The sequence below is a fragment of the Paramacrobiotus metropolitanus genome, unplaced genomic scaffold (genome assembly GCF_019649055.1).
Source record: "Paramacrobiotus metropolitanus isolate TYO unplaced genomic scaffold, Prichtersi_v1.0 Parri_scaffold0000130, whole genome shotgun sequence".
NCBI lineage: Eukaryota > Metazoa > Tardigrada > Eutardigrada > Parachela > Macrobiotidae > Paramacrobiotus > Paramacrobiotus metropolitanus.
Genome location: NW_026570350.1, coordinates 268,189 through 285,945, shown reverse-complemented (window position 1 = coordinate 285,945; position 17,757 = coordinate 268,189). Strand labels below are relative to the sequence as shown.

At 44.5% G+C, this 17,757-nt stretch overlaps 3 protein-coding genes across 3 annotated transcripts; all 3 read right to left on the bottom strand.

Annotated features, from left to right (window-relative positions):
- Window positions 1-272: 272 nt before the first annotated feature.
- Window positions 273-2,800, bottom strand: LOC129598823 (uncharacterized). The gene is made up of 3 exons (XM_055496890.1): window positions 2,291-2,800; window positions 1,332-1,999; window positions 273-1,009 (listed from the first exon to the last, which is right to left on the bottom strand). The coding sequence occupies exons 1-3, from the start codon at window positions 2,428-2,430 to the stop codon at window positions 642-644; spliced, it is 1,176 nt and encodes a 391-aa protein (XP_055352865.1). The 5' UTR covers window positions 2,431-2,800; the 3' UTR covers window positions 273-641.
- A 2,783-nt stretch (window positions 2,801-5,583) lies between these two features.
- On the bottom strand, window positions 5,584-8,435 carry LOC129598822 (uncharacterized). The gene is made up of 3 exons (XM_055496889.1): window positions 7,614-8,435; window positions 6,447-7,297; window positions 5,584-6,357 (listed from the first exon to the last, which is right to left on the bottom strand). Exons 1-3 carry the CDS (start codon window positions 8,249-8,251, stop codon window positions 5,996-5,998), a joined length of 1,851 nt encoding a protein of 616 aa, XP_055352864.1. The 5' UTR covers window positions 8,252-8,435; the 3' UTR covers window positions 5,584-5,995.
- Window positions 8,436-10,345: 1,910 nt separating this feature from the next.
- Window positions 10,346-17,611, bottom strand: LOC129598841 (osmotic avoidance abnormal protein 3-like). The gene is made up of 12 exons (XM_055496921.1): window positions 17,170-17,611; window positions 16,647-16,802; window positions 16,447-16,562; window positions 15,846-16,044; window positions 15,789-15,792; window positions 15,560-15,733; window positions 14,145-14,839; window positions 12,445-13,826; window positions 11,932-12,020; window positions 11,711-11,817; window positions 11,320-11,647; window positions 10,346-10,743 (listed from the first exon to the last, which is right to left on the bottom strand). Exons 1-12 carry the CDS (start codon window positions 17,236-17,238, stop codon window positions 10,577-10,579), a joined length of 3,486 nt encoding a protein of 1,161 aa, XP_055352896.1. The 5' UTR covers window positions 17,239-17,611; the 3' UTR covers window positions 10,346-10,576.
- Window positions 17,612-17,757: the final 146 nt, after the last annotated feature.

The window sequence follows — 17,757 nt, the reverse complement described above, 5'->3', positions numbered from 1 at the left end:
CGAATCTTCCAGCTCGATTAGCTACGTTTTCCGGCTTAAAGTTCCCGTTTCTCGCTGCAATTTTAGTTTACAGTTACTTTGTTTTTTCTGCAACCGTGTTCCTCTAAATTCCCTCTTATGTGAATTCCTCAACTATGTAAACTTGAATACCATATTCATATACTGTCCACAATCATTTTTAGCATCTTTGATATCCTTGACTACGATAGAGAGCGCCAACTGCTGGCATCAGCAACGGCTCAGTGTTTTCTTGGCAATAATAGCTTTACAAAACTTCAGGCAACACGAACGAATACCTTCGTTAAAACATATGTTGAGCCTTCCCCAATCTGCAGTGACAAGCGCTGCTCAGCGAAAATATTATCTCTGTTGCTGATTATAAGTAGACAGAGAAACAAATTTCACGGCAGGATTATAATTTGGGTATGCATCACGAAGTCAGGTACAAGCAAATTTTGCATTCAGAAGCTGTAATTTTCCTGACAATTTCAGAGCGTGTAGCAGAGGCAAATATTGTCGTTAATAACAAAGAGAATCTCCACCTAAAAAATGGAATGGAATAATTAAGAGTCAGGTAGCACTATCCGGAAACCAGGAAGAAACCCATCTTGTGCCAGTTTCAGAATTAAGTGCTTCATTGCTTAAGGCTTCATTGACGAGCGGTGCCGTTGGGCATCTGGAACTCGCTGGCGTGTACCGTTGTCAGGATACTGGCAAAGGTTGGACGGCGCTCTGGCTTGGCGTCCCAACAGCTTTTGATCAGCGACACGAGATCCGCACCGGCTCTCTCCAGTGCGTGGTCGGTGGCCTTGTTGAGCAAATTTCCTAAGAGCAAGCCCACCTTGCTCGGCAAAGTGTTCGAACTGGTCAGCGTAGGGCTCCTCCTCGGTGACCATCTCATTCAGCAGGATGCCGAATGCGTAGACGTCGCCGCTAAAGTCTGGTTCCTTAAAAGTGGGCTCTTGATCACAGACCATGGATTCCGGTGGCATGTAAGCCGGAGTGCCACCTGTAAAGCGTAAACACTTTTTTACGTTATTACACCAACATGTTGTGCGTATAATACAGAACTAGGAAATCGTTAATCGGCATTCAGAAATTTATTAATAAATTAACAAAAAATGATGGTGCAGGGACACAGCAGAATGCGCAGAGATCGCCGGGGTTCAAACAGAGAGCCGCTTTTTTGCGCAATATGCGTTTAAAGAAAGCATAATTTCCTGCCTTATGTTGATTGCACTTAAAAACCGTTTTATGTGATTAAACACGTACATAATTCTTTCGAGTCCTTATGGAAAATCTGGCAACACTTGCATTGGTATTGCACTTACAGAAAACCTCATAATCGCATCCTTTCTCAGCATCCACCACCGTGGACGCCTTGCAGCACAGATTCGCCAGGCCGAAATCGATAATCTTCGGCTGGTACTCCCGGGTCAGCAGCACATTATCCGGCTTCAAATCCCCGTGCACCACCCCGGCAGAATGCAATACTGTCATCCCCTCCGCGATTCCCACGACGATCTTCTTCTTAATCCGTCCATCTTTCACTTTCGCCACCACCTGGGGATCCTGGCAGTAATGCAGCCGATAATGTAGATTCCCCAATTCCACGTACTCCATAACAATGCTTAACGGGTCCGGACAGTACCCGTAGAACCCCACCAGATGGGGATGACGGCCTAATTCCGCTAGGATGGCAAGCTCCCGGACGAATAACTGCCGCTGGCGGGGAGAGTCATCCTCTTCTGGGCTCAGGGTCTTCACCGCGACCTGTTTGTGGCCCCAGTCGGCTAGTGTTACCTCGCCAAACGAACCGCAACCCAGTCCCGTCTCGGTGAGTTGAAGAGCAGCGTACGGGATCGCGCGAGCTTCGTTTAAAGAAGAGTCGGCGGTCGCGCAGGTCTCCGACCGCTCTTTCAGCCACTGATACAACAGCGCGTCGTCCTGTATCAGATCGTTTATGAATTTTCCAGGCGCGTCATCTTTCTGGTTTTGCCTGTATGTTAATCGAGTACCATATAAAAGCCAACATTTAAAAAATGAAAACACAAACGTATCCAACTTTTACTTTGGTACTGTTAAAAAAATTCGGTAAGCCCAAGTTATAGTTCTTATACGTACAACTTTCATAAGTGCCATATCGCCAACTTTTTATACGTAAGTAAGTATAAGTTTATAAGTGCCATAACCGTTTAAAATGCGGCAAAATCACATGCAGCGTTCACAAAATGTTTTTAATAGAACATTGTTCCACCATTCACATCCGCCTGGACTGGAGTAAACGTACCTTGCTGAGGAGTTGTTATCTGCCGTCTCCTTAGAACCCTTATCCTTATGCTGCACATCCATATTCCCATCCGTTTTCAAATGCACACCGGTACCGTGATCTTCCGACGCACCGACTGATTTCGGGGGACCACTGCGCATATCCACTTCCCGTGAGCCAAACAATCTCAGAGAAAAAGGATTAATTAATAAGAATTTAACGAGTCTGAGGCGGACGGACTGCGCAGAAACAATTCGACGTAATCGGTCCAAACAAAAGCGTAGGTAGTATTTACTGATGAAAATACATCTGGATTTTGGCGCAAATCGCAAAACAAAGTGTGTCTCAGATTTAAAGCTTTCCTTTGAAAGTTGGCACGCTAGAAATCAATACATACGATACGCGGATACGGTGTAATAATATTAGCCAGCGAGCAAAAATTGTACGATGTGTGTTCAACCGTTACTGTACCAGTACTGTACTTCTATGCACCGGCAACGCATCTACCGGAAAGTGGAAAATTCTGCTAGCGTTTCGATGAATGGATTTTCAACATGTGAGAGGAAAGCAGCATTCAGCATGGCAGCATTCAGCATGCAGAGATGTGCAGTGTAAAGCGGATGACTCATGAAAGTGTGACTTGCTTTCAGCCAAGCCGGTTTGTTCGGCATAATCGATAAAAGCCAAAAAGTGTGAGTAGTCGTTTAAACATTTATGAATCGAGATTCAAAGAGTCGGCTAATAATGATACTGGACTATAGGTGATTTATATCAGCCGCTTTTGCTGATGAATGTGAGATTAATACGCGATGTCCTCGGAAGGTTTTTTGGAGCTCTGTACAACTACAGTTGTGTGCGTAAAAACAGTACAATGCAACACAATTTGTCTGTATTTACAGAAAACAATACCAGAAGCGCTTTGCTTAATAAATGTTGCAGATATGTTATATTCGTATATGCGCTAATTGGGAGTAATGTATCTGATATAAAGGCTATTGATTTCTACGCAAATGAGGCCTAACCAGGCTCATTCGGTGAATATCAATTCCGAAACTGTCAATTTTCTGCAGAAAAGCGAAATACTTTCATAGATAGCATTTATTTTAATAAAAAACGATGAGAATATCTTAAAAAAATATGAAACGTTCTTTCGAATTGCCGAAAGCATAAAGTCAGGTAACTTAAGTTGGCATTTTACGTTTTCAAAAGCATACGAGTACAGTGTACAGATACAGTTAGCCAGATCTCTCGTTCTGCAGTATTGATGTACTGTACTCAAACTGTTGATATTGACAGTCGAAGGAAATGGCTGCTAAAACGTCCATTCATCATGGACAATAAAAGGATTTGCAAATAGTTACTGTATTTAAATTATGGCATCGCTAGTTCCACGTACTTGCACAATTTTCTGCTTTGTTTATTTCAGCAACAGCGTTGATCAGTGCATGAAAACAAATATAGATCACTTTGGGCTTCAGTTCAACGAGACTACATAGGTAAATACGGAACTGTTGTCGCTCGCGGATGCTCCCGTCATGAAAGCATTCCCCCTATCCGTTTCTGACAAATGGAGCTGCCTTTGCGCAACACCACTTGGCACTGTTTACCGGGGATTCTCCGTGAATAAGCGCATTGCAAATAATTTCCTATCGGTCGGAACAGGTTGGCAAGTTTACTATATATACGATGCGCCCGGACACAACAGTTTCTGCGCGTCTGCTTCCCCGGTGATTTTTCCCACTCGTATGTTCCAATACCGACAGGTCACTGTCTAACTGCTTTGTAAAGGTCATAGCCATAGGTAGTTTTTTTTACGCAGAATTATTCGATAAACTTCTTTTCTTTGACCATGAAGCATACCGTACATTTCGCAGTATGCTTCGATGACTTTGCGCGTGCAGTCTCAGTACTCCCATTGGCAACTTAGTTCGATTGGCGGTACTTTAAAGAGCGCGTAATACCAAATAAATATATTTGTTATCCCGCGCTCTGTAAAGAACCTCCTGGTCGTAGTGTGGGCACAAAGGATATGCTCAACAATTCTTGGGCTACTGCAAATTTTTATGCTTGCAATGTTTGCTGTCCGCTGCCCAGGGTTTTAAAAGTTTCAGCGAAGTACTATGCAGAAGCAATAATAATCATCGTTCCTAATGCTGTCCTCCCTAAAATGCGACGAACCGAGGAACTTCTTGCTGGAACGTGTTGCCGGTATCGTGCCAACCAAAACAGTAATGACCCCATGGATTTGTATTCATTTCTGGATGGCGATAGCGACTGGAAGTAGATCTGTCACGGAATATTTTGGGAATGACGGTTACCGAAGTAACTTGGAGCAAGACGATATTATCTGGCGGACGCCTTGTGCTGCTCAGTCTTAACTGCAACACGGATACCTTTGTCTCCCGTATGGAATATCAATAACCTGGGTAGTGCCCTTTACACGACAACTGGCAATCATCCCAAGCGACCTTGTCAACGACCGTAGCCTTGCCAAGGTCATTTCCGAACCACCCTTAGTTCAGAAACGAACTTGGATAAGCTACAGCCGAACTTCGGCATAATCAGAATATTGTTCCGCGGTATAAAAAAAAACTGGTTAAGCTTAAAGTTATTTACTACGTTATCGCTAGCCCGGAAATGATGCTATTGAGTATTGACATCATTTCCGAGCTAGCGAAAACGGGCATTGCGTTCACTTTGGAAACCGAGACTTTAAATACCGCTGCCATCATGATCCTGTACACCATGCGCTTCACTTTTATATTTCTGAGAGCGGTAACTGTTGTCGTGGCGTTAGTAGCGGTTAATCGAATAAGTTGGCGGAACGCTGACATAGTTTTTGAGGCATGTGGAGAACCTCGCTTCGGCCGCGGAGTCTCGTGGAAAACGTCAGAACATGCTCGACCACCGGAAACAGCGTAGGTGTATCACTGCGACCGACGACAGCGGGTGCGTGACAACGTGACGCCTTGGTTCGTGTCCAGGGAATGAGCTGGATCCTGGTACGTGGCCAGTGCAGATATGTTGCCATATGCAACGTGTTAGAGCACATACTTTGCCGTTGTTGGCTACTGGAAAACAAATCGGCTTAAAAGGATTTCCCAACGGCGCAACACAAAACCTTCACCATGAATGTTAACGGAATATAAGTACCGAATGTAGCGCGGGAAAGGGCAAATAGAGAAGCTTCGCTGTTTCGCTGTCGTGCTCCACGATCGATTGTCACCCCAGCGATCAGTGCTTGTTGACAGTTGGTTGTGTAATTAAAAAATGGTCATGACTCATGTGTACTACGGAAACGGGGAATTACCGCATCACAGGCACCACATTTTTTTATTAATTTTAGCAGCAAGTACGACAAATAAATCAATGGCTCAATAAGTGTCAGAAAGCGAAGCCAAAACAAGAAACAGTTCTTTAGGTCGACTGGATAACTTAGAATTATAATTATGGAAATACGGATTCAACGGCTATGTGGAATACGGATACAGCGGCTATGGAAATGCGGATACCACGGCTATGTAAGACCATAATCAACTGATTGTGGTCTGCATTCTGCAGTATTAGCGGTACTCCTACGGAAAAATAATCGGTGATAAAACGTGCGAAATGCGGTGCGACATTGAACAAATGTTTTGCGCTAAACGTCGTAAATTTAATCAAATACAGGGAATCGTTAAGGCCCGATGGAAGATATCTGGTGTATGCTGAATGGCCGAGAATAATTCAGTTCAGACCGGGACCGTTGGGCATCTGGAAGCGATTGCCGCGAACCGTTTCCTGGATGCTGGCAAAGGTCGGACGACGCTCTGGCTTGGCGTCCCAGCAGCTCTTAATCAGCGCCACGAGGTCGGCGCGGACCTTCTCTCCGATGCGTGGTCGGCGGCCTTGTTGGGCGAATTTCACAGCGGCGAACGGACCATGACCGGCAAAGTTGCGGTACTGATCAGCGTATGGCTCTTCCTCCGTAGCCAGCTCGTTCAGCACGATGCCAAAAGCGTAGACGTCGCTGCTGAACTTAGGCTGACTGAAATTAGACTCCTTGGTGCTGTCCATGGATTCCGGTGCCATATAAGCAGCAGTGCCGCCTGCAAAGCGTAAAAACGAAAACGTTATGTACTTGCAGATTTCCTGTATACTCTACATGAAACGGTTGGTATTTTCCTGGCACACTTACCGATAATCTCGTAATCCTGACTTTTCTCCGTGTGCACCACCGACGATGCCTTGTAACGCAGATTGGCCAGCCCGAAATCTGTGATCTTCGCCTGATACTTCCGGTCAACCAGGACATTCTGCGGCTTCAAATCCCCGTGCACGATCCCGGCATCGTGCAGCGCTTTCATCCCATCCACGATCCCGATGATGATATTCTTCTTAATCCGCCCATCCGCGATCTTCAGCTCCACCTGGCGATCCACACAAATATGCAGCAAATTATGCAGATTCCCCAGCTCCACGTATTCCATCACGATGCTCAACGGGTCCAGACAGTACCCATGAAACGCCACCAGATTGGGATGCTTGCCTAACTGCGCCAGGATGGCGATCTCCCGGATGAATAACTGCCTCTCGCGGCGGTTGGGTTGCGCTTCCGGGCGCAGTGTCTTCAGCGCCACCTGCATACTGCCCCATTCCGCCAGGACCACGTCGCCAAACGCTCCGGAACCGAGTTTCTTACCAGTGATCTTTAGAGCGGTATACGGGATCTCGCGGGCATCGTCCAGACGAATGCTGTCAATGTCGCCCCGTTCCAGCTGGGTGTACTGTTGCCGGATGGTCGCCAGATGTTCCGGTGTTATGTATTCCGGTTGACGAGGAATCTGGATGACTTCCGCCTGCTGTTGCTGCCACAAACGCCGCAGCGCCGCTTCCTGCATCAGATTTTCTAGATACTCCTCCCGAGCGTGGGCGTTGTAGTTATCCACTTCTTGTTGGGCGTTACGGCTGGATTTGTAGCGCATGTCCAGGGTGCCGTCCTTCTTGTAGTGTAGTTTTTCCGGAACGAGCGCAGCGTTAGGCTGGGAACTATATAAACAATCAAAAAGCAATTAAATGAAAAAAATGTCAGTGACGACGTTAGTGAAACAATTTCCTGGATAAAGTGTATGAACAATGTGAGTGAATTTTCGTAATCCCGAACATCCAGATTGCGCTGATATTCACAGTTGAACTGTGTCGGTCCGTATAACAATTAAACATTTGCTGACCAGCTGGATCCATGCCACTTAATTGCCAAATGATGTTAGGTAGTTTGTTATATTGATCGAAGTATCCGTTATAACCGTGAATAATAATTATTATTGGTTTGGTTTCAAAATCGTTTGGAAGCTTATGAGCTTACCCAGCTGAATGGTTGTTGTTTGCCGCCTGCTTAGAACTAGTATATCGCATGTCCGGCGTCCCGTCCTTCTTGTAATGCAGACCGCCATTACGATCTTTCGCTACACTAGCTAATTTCGACGAAGTATACCGCATGTCCAGCGAGCCATCTTTCTTATAATGCCGATCATCCCGCTCAGCAGGCGCCGCAGCTACGGGACTGCTGACGCTGGCCGCCTGTTGCGAAGAGTTGTACCGCATATCCAGCGTCCCGTCCTTTTTATAGTGAAGGTCACTGCTGGCTGTACTGGCCGTCGGGACTGCCCGAGCGACACTGGGTTCGGTTGAAGCGGCTCGCGATGAAGTGTACCGCATATCCAAACTTCCGTCTTTTTTGTAGTGCAGATCACTGCTGGCGGAAGATTCGCGGTACGAGGGCATGGAAATGTTGGAAGAGAAGCTGGGACTGGGTGCCGACACGGAGGACGATGGGTACGCTGTACTGCTGCTGGGATTGGTAGATGTGAAGCTGGGACTGGGTGCCGATATGGAAGACGATGGATACGCTGTACTACTGCTGGAACTGCTGGCGGCGGCGGCTCGCGATGACGAGTAGCGCATGTCCAGTGAACCGTCTTTTTTATAGTGTAAATTACTCATTCTTTAAGCGGTTTCGAAAGTACGGAGAAAAGCGTAACTTAGCAAAAAAAATTAACTGAGCGAATGCTTAATTGCGAAGAAGCGGTTGTGAAGTTCCTCAGCAGAAAAACCACAGAACGACAGATTGCGAAGAAACAGTTGTGAAGTATCTGAGCAGAAAAACCGCAGGTATTTATACTCTGTAGACTGAAAGCACTTTGGCGCGATCTACACAAGGCGTGACACTCCCAGCTGATTCGCCTGAAATGTGATACGTTAATAATTCAGTACGTATACATACTACGATGTACAGTACGGTACAACGTACAATGCAAAGCACGATGCACGAGTAAAGTACGATGCGTGCCTACTGTCATTTTCTGTACACGGACACTGCATTTACTGGAAATTTCTGCGCGTACCATTATGCCGATGAACGGATTACCGGTGGGACGGTTTAGCGTTTCCGGTTTGCTGAGGCGAGCCGGTTCGGTTTCCGATTACTCGCGTGCCACTTGACAGTCAGCGGTAGGAACGTTTGGCGGAAGTACAGCACCGCAGGGTTAACGGATTCCGTATCGCTTCCTGCATCGGTTACAAGGTTCTGCATTAAACATGCGGAGATAATGACAGGCTGTACAAAGCGTACAGGCCATTAAAGTGCGACATGCCTCCAGGCAAAACCGCTTAACGGACTGCGCTTTAAAGGTATATTGTAAATCACAGCCATTACATAGCAAGTTTGCTGATACCTTACCTCATGACTGGTTGATTACCGCTCATGATTGTGAGATACATATTGAGGAATTCTCCCACAAATTTTTTTGATAGCTCTGTCGGCGTGTAGTTGATCAACTGTGTATTTCTTTTTTGTATTGTTTTCTACCTTGAGTTTAATTACCATGTAAATGAACGAGGGTGTCAAAAAACAGTACTGTACAAGTACGTAGTTAGACACCAAAGGATTAAACTGTAACGACCGTATATATCAGTTACGCAGTGCCACAATCAGTATTATTGCTGTGCTTTATCGGGTAAATCGGTACAATTACGTAAACCAACACGCCGAAAAGCAAAGATTAGGTTAGGTTTTCATAGACATTTTGTATATATCTTTGTATTTGTATATATATATTTGTATATATCTATATCTGTATTTTGTATACGAGTATATATCTATATTTCTACATAGCCGCATTATCGTGTGCACTGTACACGTAAGGTTAATGGACGATGCTATGAGTGAGTAACAAACGCATTATACTGCTGCCAGTTCCATCCTGCATTTTCATTGCAGGTGCGCCTAACTACTCTTTCCATTAAAACTCGAAAACGCTTTCTCGTGCACATGGATCTTTTAAGCTGTCAGCAGGTAATCGATGTATAAACAGCGCAAGGATAATTTATAGGCTACAAGGATAAATCCTGCCGAAACTGTACCGCGCGCGATCAATAATCTCTTCACCATATAAGAGTACAAAAACGCTCGTCTCTCGACACCGCGGTGTCCGCACCACACAGTATTATTCCGTTTTATCACGGTCGATTTGTCTGAGTCGAGTGCCTGGCAATTTTGGATACATGGGTGGAATAACAAGATATTTTCGTCTGGTTAACCCTGCAAGTCCAACGATGACACTGGATACAATTCATAATCTGTACTCTAAACGGTGCTTTCTGTTGGGCTTGCATGGTTAGGGTCATTACAATATTCATCCTTAAACTAATCAGTGGACGTACTAGTAATCAGTACTCTGAGATCTGCCATTTATCTGACCGTACTGCTTCAGTCCGTTGTGGATATTCTGGTTGTTTATGCTTAAAACACAGGATCGTGTCATATGGCAAAGTCCTGTGAACTTAGCATGAAACAGCATAAAGTGGTTGGAAACGGACTGCCTTGATCTTCTGGTATGTACTCTACAATGCACAATTTTTACATAGGCGAAAAAAAGTATAGACCCTTCGGTTAAACGCATACGGCGCAAACAAACGCTTTGCTGTTCCGCACCGCGGTGGTGGCGATTATACGCACGCTTGATGTGTTTATATCGCACGCTGTTATTACATACTAGTACATTTTTTAACCACGGAAGGACTAGCTGATTCACCTTTATTTCTGTCCAACATTCTAGCATGAAATTCGCTACAAGCACCAGTTATCGAGATTCGACACCTTCACCACATGTTTACACTGCAATTAACAATTTAGCCATTCCAGTCATCGAATGCGTTCCAATTACAGGTAATGTAATAGAGTATGATACAACAAAGACAGCCATTTGATCGGCATAAACGTATAAAAAGATCCAGGTTTCTACTGATATTTACGTAACTTGCACTGCCTTATTCAATTATCATGGACCGTAAGGGCTGCATGTATCCCCGAACCGGTGTGCGGGCCACGGATATCCTGCGCCGACAGCTTAACGGCCGCGGCAACTGTACACTGGGACACGGATCAAACTCAAAGGCACTACCGCGTCCTGTTACAACTTCCTCGTCCAGATCACCTGCGCGCAGTAAAAATGATTAAGTACCTAGCCCACCTACAATTCAGGACACAAAACTGTCTCCAGTTAATCGTCAGGCCATTTGACTAATTAACAAACCGGTTAACGATAAAACCGTCGTACAACTCATATAAAACCGCATATAAAACCGTTTTTCTTACATCTAGACTAGAGCTGCAAGTACGCTGCGGTACATAAGTTGGTTTTGAACATAAAATCGTTCATCCATGCGCTATGCTGTCATTCGACGGAATCACTTTATTGCCATCAATTTTAAACCAGCGTTTTACTTCGTATTAGACATAAGGTTCAACATAATGTTTAATACAAAGTTAAACGCTGGTTTAAAATTGATGCTTGCATATGGATACTTCAAGTATCCATATGTATGTTCAGGTGGATGGATAACTTACAAAAGCGGCACCGTACATTTTGTAGCAGCAATGAAGCGGTTTTGTTAAATGTAGAGAAAACGCTGTTTACTCACAACGGAACGGTTTCTTTCAATATCAAGAAAACGCTTTTCACTCACCAAGAAACGGATCGGTAAATATCGAGAGAACGCTTTTCACTTACCATGCGCTGTCTGTCGCACCAACGAACTGCTTCGTCCCGACCGTCGGGACACGGGTCGTAAATCCAGACTAATATCGCACCTCCCCGAAACCGCCACTTCCACCGCGGGCAACTGCCATTTCCCGGCAATATCGTTCCACGTGGCCGCTTGCACGACATCATGGAGATTGCGGTAGTTACATTCCGGAAGGTGCGGTAGCACCGTATTGACAATCTGCCGGTACAGCTGCGCCAGTTGCTGATGCTTTAAATTTTCATGCTGGATACCATCGAGTTCTTTCTGGGTGTGGCGAGATTCTTCATGCAGCCGATTTTGCAGGCAGTCTATCTAAAATTATTAAAATATTCATTACAAGCAAGATGCTGGTTAATTATTGAAAATTACTCGAACCTCCGTTTCCTTATCGTGGATATGCTGGATGCACTCGTTCAGCTGCTCTTCGTATTCGTGGTGCGCCGCTTGCAGTAAGGACTCCGCGTTGATACCGGCAACCGCCTCTAACAAATCAACCGTTAATTTCTAGATGATCGTTACCAAAATGTAGCTGCATAACATATCAGTGATGATTTCATAACGCACTGACGATTCTCCCGTGAGTCGTAGTTACCTACTGATTAGAGCTTCTCGTCGAGCACTTGTTGGTCGTTTTGGCGCCGCTATACGATCAGGCTTTGGTGAATCAACAGAAGCTGCGGATGCTCTAAAAGAAAAGTTAAGACTCGTTTATTATGTACAATACGTTCATCATGTACAATACGTTCATCATGTACAATACGTTCATCATGTACAATACGTTCACGTACAATATCAAAATAAAAATACATGGATGCAGTTTAAAAATAAATAAGCGTCTTTATTAGGCAATACCGCAATAGCCGTCAAAATACTAATACCACAAAGTGCACACTACAACAGAATTTGATTTACAAAACAATTAAATAAAAAAAGAAAAATGTACTAAAATAAAATACGTAGGATTACTTACATTACGGTTAAATATTTTTTAGTCCATATGTATTTTAGTATATTTTTGGTATATATTTTGGTTTTTGCCACATATATTTTAGTATATTTTGGTTAAATCTTACTGTATTCTAATTAATTATTGTATTGATATGGTTTACCTACTGTGACACACAAGACTTCTGTCAGCTAGTTTCCTTCCGGATACCGAAAGCTGCAGCATCCCACTCCCACCGTTCCCGCTAGGGACCCGCCCATGCGGAGTGCGCAGATTCCTACTCTCCATCGCCGACAGCATCCCGTTCTTCCCTTCCCGCGGTATTTCCATTGTCCGCACCTTATTCAACTCCCGCATCTGCTGCTCCACAAACGCTTTACCATCCAGCGCAAAATACCGCTCTTCCCGCAGCTTCTGAATCTCGTCTTCCATCTCGGCGACCTTCTGTCGTTGATCGGCCAATAGCTCCTGACTAGTCTGCAGTTCTTTCTGTAACTGCTCGCACTGAACGGATTGCTGACTGCCCTTGACCTTTTCTTTTTCCAGCTTAATCAAATCGCTTTCTAAGCGAAGGATCTGTTGTTTGCAATCTTTATTGGCGCGCTGCAGTGCGCTGATTTCTTGTTGATAATCCGAGCGCAATTCGGCGATTTCGTTGGTGTATTCGGTTTCGCGGTTCGAATTTTGAACTCGCTGCTCTTCCAGTTCCGCGTTCAGCGTTTCGATCTTTCGCTCGTACTCTCTGGTTAATAAGTCTTTGGCTTGTTCGATCCGGTTTCGATGCTCGTTTTCTAGTTTCTGCAGATTTTCCGCTGAATACCGTTTTACTGATGCGAGTTTTGCCTCGTTTTCCAGATAAATGCTTTCTATTTGCAGCACATGCCCATTTTTTAACCGTTCAACCTCCTCCACGTGGCCGTTACTTAAATCTGTTATTTCCTTCAAATGCAAGATTTCCAGCTTTTTAACAACTTTAGCTTGATTATCAGTTGATTCCAGGCGGAGGTTTTCAACTTCACGTTCATGACCTTTTCTTAACTCTTCAATCCGCTTAATATATCGCTTTTCCATAACGGCATGTTCTTGTTTATTTTGTTGCTCCAAGCTGGATATTCTTTTCTGGAAATTAACGTTTTGCTCTTTTTCTAAACGTTCTTTTAATTTCCCGTGGTTCTCCATCAAACGTTGTAGTTCTCTCTCTTGTTTATTCAACAGTTCATCCAAAAGCTGGCGTGTCTTGGAAATATTTTCCTCGTGTAAGCGTTGTATCTGAGCCTCTTTTTCATCTTGATACTTCTTCAGATCGGCGGTGTATTGCGCTTTTAACTGGCATCTGATTTCTTCTACTTGACCTTTATGACGTTCCTCTAGTTCGGCCAATTTGGTTTGCAGTTCTTTATCGAAATGGTTCTTCGCTTGGTCAATGGAATCATCGCGCTGCTGATCAGTTTGCTCTTGTAATGTTTTTCTGTACATATCAAGATCCCGGCGTTGCTGTGCTTCCAGTTCTAGCTTTTGCGATTGGACATTTGCTTCAGTTTCTTCCTAAAAGGGAAGATAATACCATTGCCTGGTGGTAATGGCAACAAACGCAGCTGCGCTTTTCTTTTTTTCAGTTGCTTTATTCGTTTTGCTTTTAAGGCGCTAGGAACGCCGAAATTCTAGTACAACGGTAAATTATTTTACGTATATTTATGGTATAATTATTTTATTTATTGGATGGTCCATAATAAATTTACCTATACTAAACCTTTAATTTTGTTTTATATTTTTCAAAATCGTATTGAGTATTCGTATGTGTTAAAGGTTATTTAAATTCGTTATATAACTCTATGTGTTTTTTTATGTATGCCGTTCTCCTACTTTAAACCGCTTCATCTCCTGCGCGAACTCCATCTGTATCCGCCGCTTCTCTTCCTCCGCCGCCTTCGTCAGCTTCCCCTCCATTCGCTTCAGCTCCTCGACCTTCTCCATCTCCAGCCGCTTCCACTCCTCCCGCTCCCGCTGCAGCACCTCCTTATAGATCCGATCCAGCTCCTCCTCCTTCTGCCGAACCAACCGCTGCTTCTCCTCCTCATTCGCCTCCCGCATCTGCCGCGCGAACCGCTCCAGCGTCGCCTCCTGCTCCTTCTCCAACCGGCGCATCGCTTCGTGATGTTCCTCCTTAATCGCAGCAATCTCCCGCTGCCGCTCCTCATCATTCACCGGGATGCGGGCGATCTGGTTTTCCAACCGGCGGATATGGTCGAGATACTGCCGGATGAGGGCGGTCTGCGGATCGGTGTTAACTACCGGCTGGTTACGGATGGCTTTAGCGCGGCTGGCGTAGGAGAGGGTGCTAAGGGACTCCTCGCGGTTGTCGTCCACCGGGGAGATACAGCTGATCATGACGGTCTTGGCGTTCCCGCCCAAGGAGGTCTCCAGAAGGCGAGTTAGTTTGGAGTCGCGGTAGGGGATGTGGGTGGACTTGCCGTCGGTTAGGGCTTGGATGACGCGACCCAGGGTGGATAACGAGAGGTTGATGCGGATGGCTTCGTTCTGCCGGTCTCGTATAGCGTCTGTAATTACAGCGCACTTTCTGTATACCTATTCTGTATATTCTGTATATTTCTGTATATGTAGTCTGTATATTCGCACTGTGTTTATTGCTTAAAACGTTTTAATCCAAGAATCCAGAAACATGTGTATGAGTTACCGTCAACTGCCCCGTATTCCTGCGAAAATATCTTTTCCATCTGATTTTACTGAAATTCTACGAAGGCCTTAAAAGCTGGCAATTTTTAGCAAACGAAATTCAACAACTGTCAGCGCGTGTTACAGGTGAAACCGCCTGATGTATTAACGCCGTGTGTGTCTGCGTTTATGTTGAAAGTTTTAAAAAATGTACAATTTCGTTTCATTTTCATTTTCGTTTTTGCTACTTCAAACTAGGTTGTTCTGCAAACATTAGTCAGAAAAATAAAAATTCGCCACCAGAAATTCGGAAGCCGTCTTGAGGGGCCAATATGCCGTAATGGCCTAAATTTATTGAAAATCGCACGATCATATCTACTCTACGCGCCACATAGGAAAACGAAACATAAATTGTTCGAGTATTAATAACTGTGGGCAACGTAAAAAAGCGAATATGAAAGGAAATCAGGAAGCCCAAGACACTTCGTTCGCATTAATCTCATTAAACCGCTATGAAATTTTGGAACTGACAGTTCTCTTGGAAACCTTGCTTATTATTTCAGCTGAAGTGCAGAAATGGGGTTTGCAGTAAAGAACAGACATACCGGCTTTGGCCTGCCGCTCGCTCCCCGCCAGATCCACAAAATTCACCTTAGCCATGGTGATATGACTGACCCCATTCACCAGCCGGGAGACCTCCACAGTGATGGTGAAGATGGCGTGACTCCGGGAACTGTCCGTGTTCATCTTCGTCGCCGCTTGTTGGCGCGCGCATAACCCTAATCAAAACCATACATAAGTGACGACCCATTAAAGAATGTTTGCCACTCACACCTTTCTTAAGATAATGACGGCACTCTTTGGCATTCTGCACGGTGGCCGTGGTCAGACCTTCGACATACGGCGACCGATCTTTAGCTTCATGCAATGATAAACGGGATTTCCCGCTGTCGGGGTGCTTCGCGGATGGTGGCCGGGTTTCAGAAGGTCACGGAATTCCTCCATGTAGATCTCCAGAAAACTGCAGTACACCAGGGAGCGGCAGCCGTCTGCCTGCTGGTCCATCTGTCCGAAGATGTAATCGATGGCACTATAACGAAAGGTCACACATTTAACTGAGAGCCTAGGCGGTTCTAAATTTTCTCTTCAAATATTCAGAATTTCCAAGATAGTTTTCCAATATTAACTAATATTAACTAATGTATTAATCCAATATATTATCCAATATTAATAATATATTATCCAATATTAACTAATATTTTTCCAAAAAGGGGTTTCTAGGGTTTTTTAAATCGTTAACCCTTAGGTCGTACAATGTAGGACTGGGTTAGTCTGTTCTAGAACAGAGAAGCACTTCCATGCACAATACAAATTAAAACACAGTCATTCAAGTAATACTAAATTTTGAGTTTTAATTTTCCCGTGTAGGCTTCTTAGGTCTCTTAACCGTTCAAGAAATAAACCGAAAGTCATCAGTTAATATCGTGTTTACCGAAACACTATACCTTCCTCCGCCCCCGTCTGTTCCTGCCCGTGCATGGTGTAGGTCTTGCCACTGCCGGTTTGGCCGTACGCGAAAACGGTGCAGTTATAGCCATTCAAAGCGCCCTGAGCGAAAACTCACAATTTACTATCTTTTCTATTCACAATGCACATCAACGGATCGAGAATTTTATTAAAATCTCTGCGTACATCGAGGAGGTCCACGATGCTCTCGGTAAAGATACTGGCCGTGGTATCCTGGGGACCGTACACCCCGTCATAAGCAAATCGCCGCAGCTCCCCATCCTTGCCATTAGCGCCGGCCACCAGCACTTCCCGGCTGTTCTTATCCACCGTTACGATGCTCTGCAAACAGTAAACTTGTAAGTAATGCACAGTTTCCATAACGAATTAATAATTACATTGTTTTATGCAACAAGGACGCTTTACCAGTACAGTCATACGACAATTAAAAACGGCTCCGTTATACTCGATTACTGCGTAATGCGGAACGAGTGAATGACCTTTGGGTTACAAACCAAATTTTACACAGACAGTGTACACGGGCGGGGATAATGAGTGCACCACCCTTGTACGCATGCCCTATATTTTACTGAAGCTTCCCATTAAACTATCAGTTTTACTCTTAAAATTTTTGATCAGTTTTTGATTGATCGGTGTACAAGTTCGGCGGAGTTTTCTTTTTTCCTAAAAAAACTGTACAGGATCGTACCTTGTTGTGCATGTCCATGTCACGCTGACTGAGTGGCCTGACCCTGGTTATCACTTTGACCGCTTCCATGATCCAGCACACAAGTCACTTATAAACTATAAATTTTTGATTAATTTACTGAAATCTACAAATCCACTTATAGATTCATTAAGTGATGAAAGTGTAGTGTTCTAGAGATGCAGATTATGGCAAAATGGACCGATTTTTATATAGAAAATCAGATTACGTATTCAGATACTCGTAATGTGCGCACTCGATGATCACAATTTCGTGCTTCAGAAAGCAGTAGACACTAATTTTTGGTAGAAACAAAAATCCGAAATACAAGATCATTTTAATTACGTAGAATATCGCGATGCCTCTCAATTTGAATGATTCTCGAGACTGGTGTTACGAATGTTCATCGAAATAGTGGGACGTACAGCGTACGCATGATACGCATCCATTCAGGTACGCATGAAGGGAACGACACATTGTATTAGCAGAATTCTGCTGGAGACGCTGTCGTTGTTACTTAGTGATACAGACTCTGTATGTGAATAGTAGCTCCTGCGCTCCCTGTCTCCACAGTTCCGCTACTCGTATGCA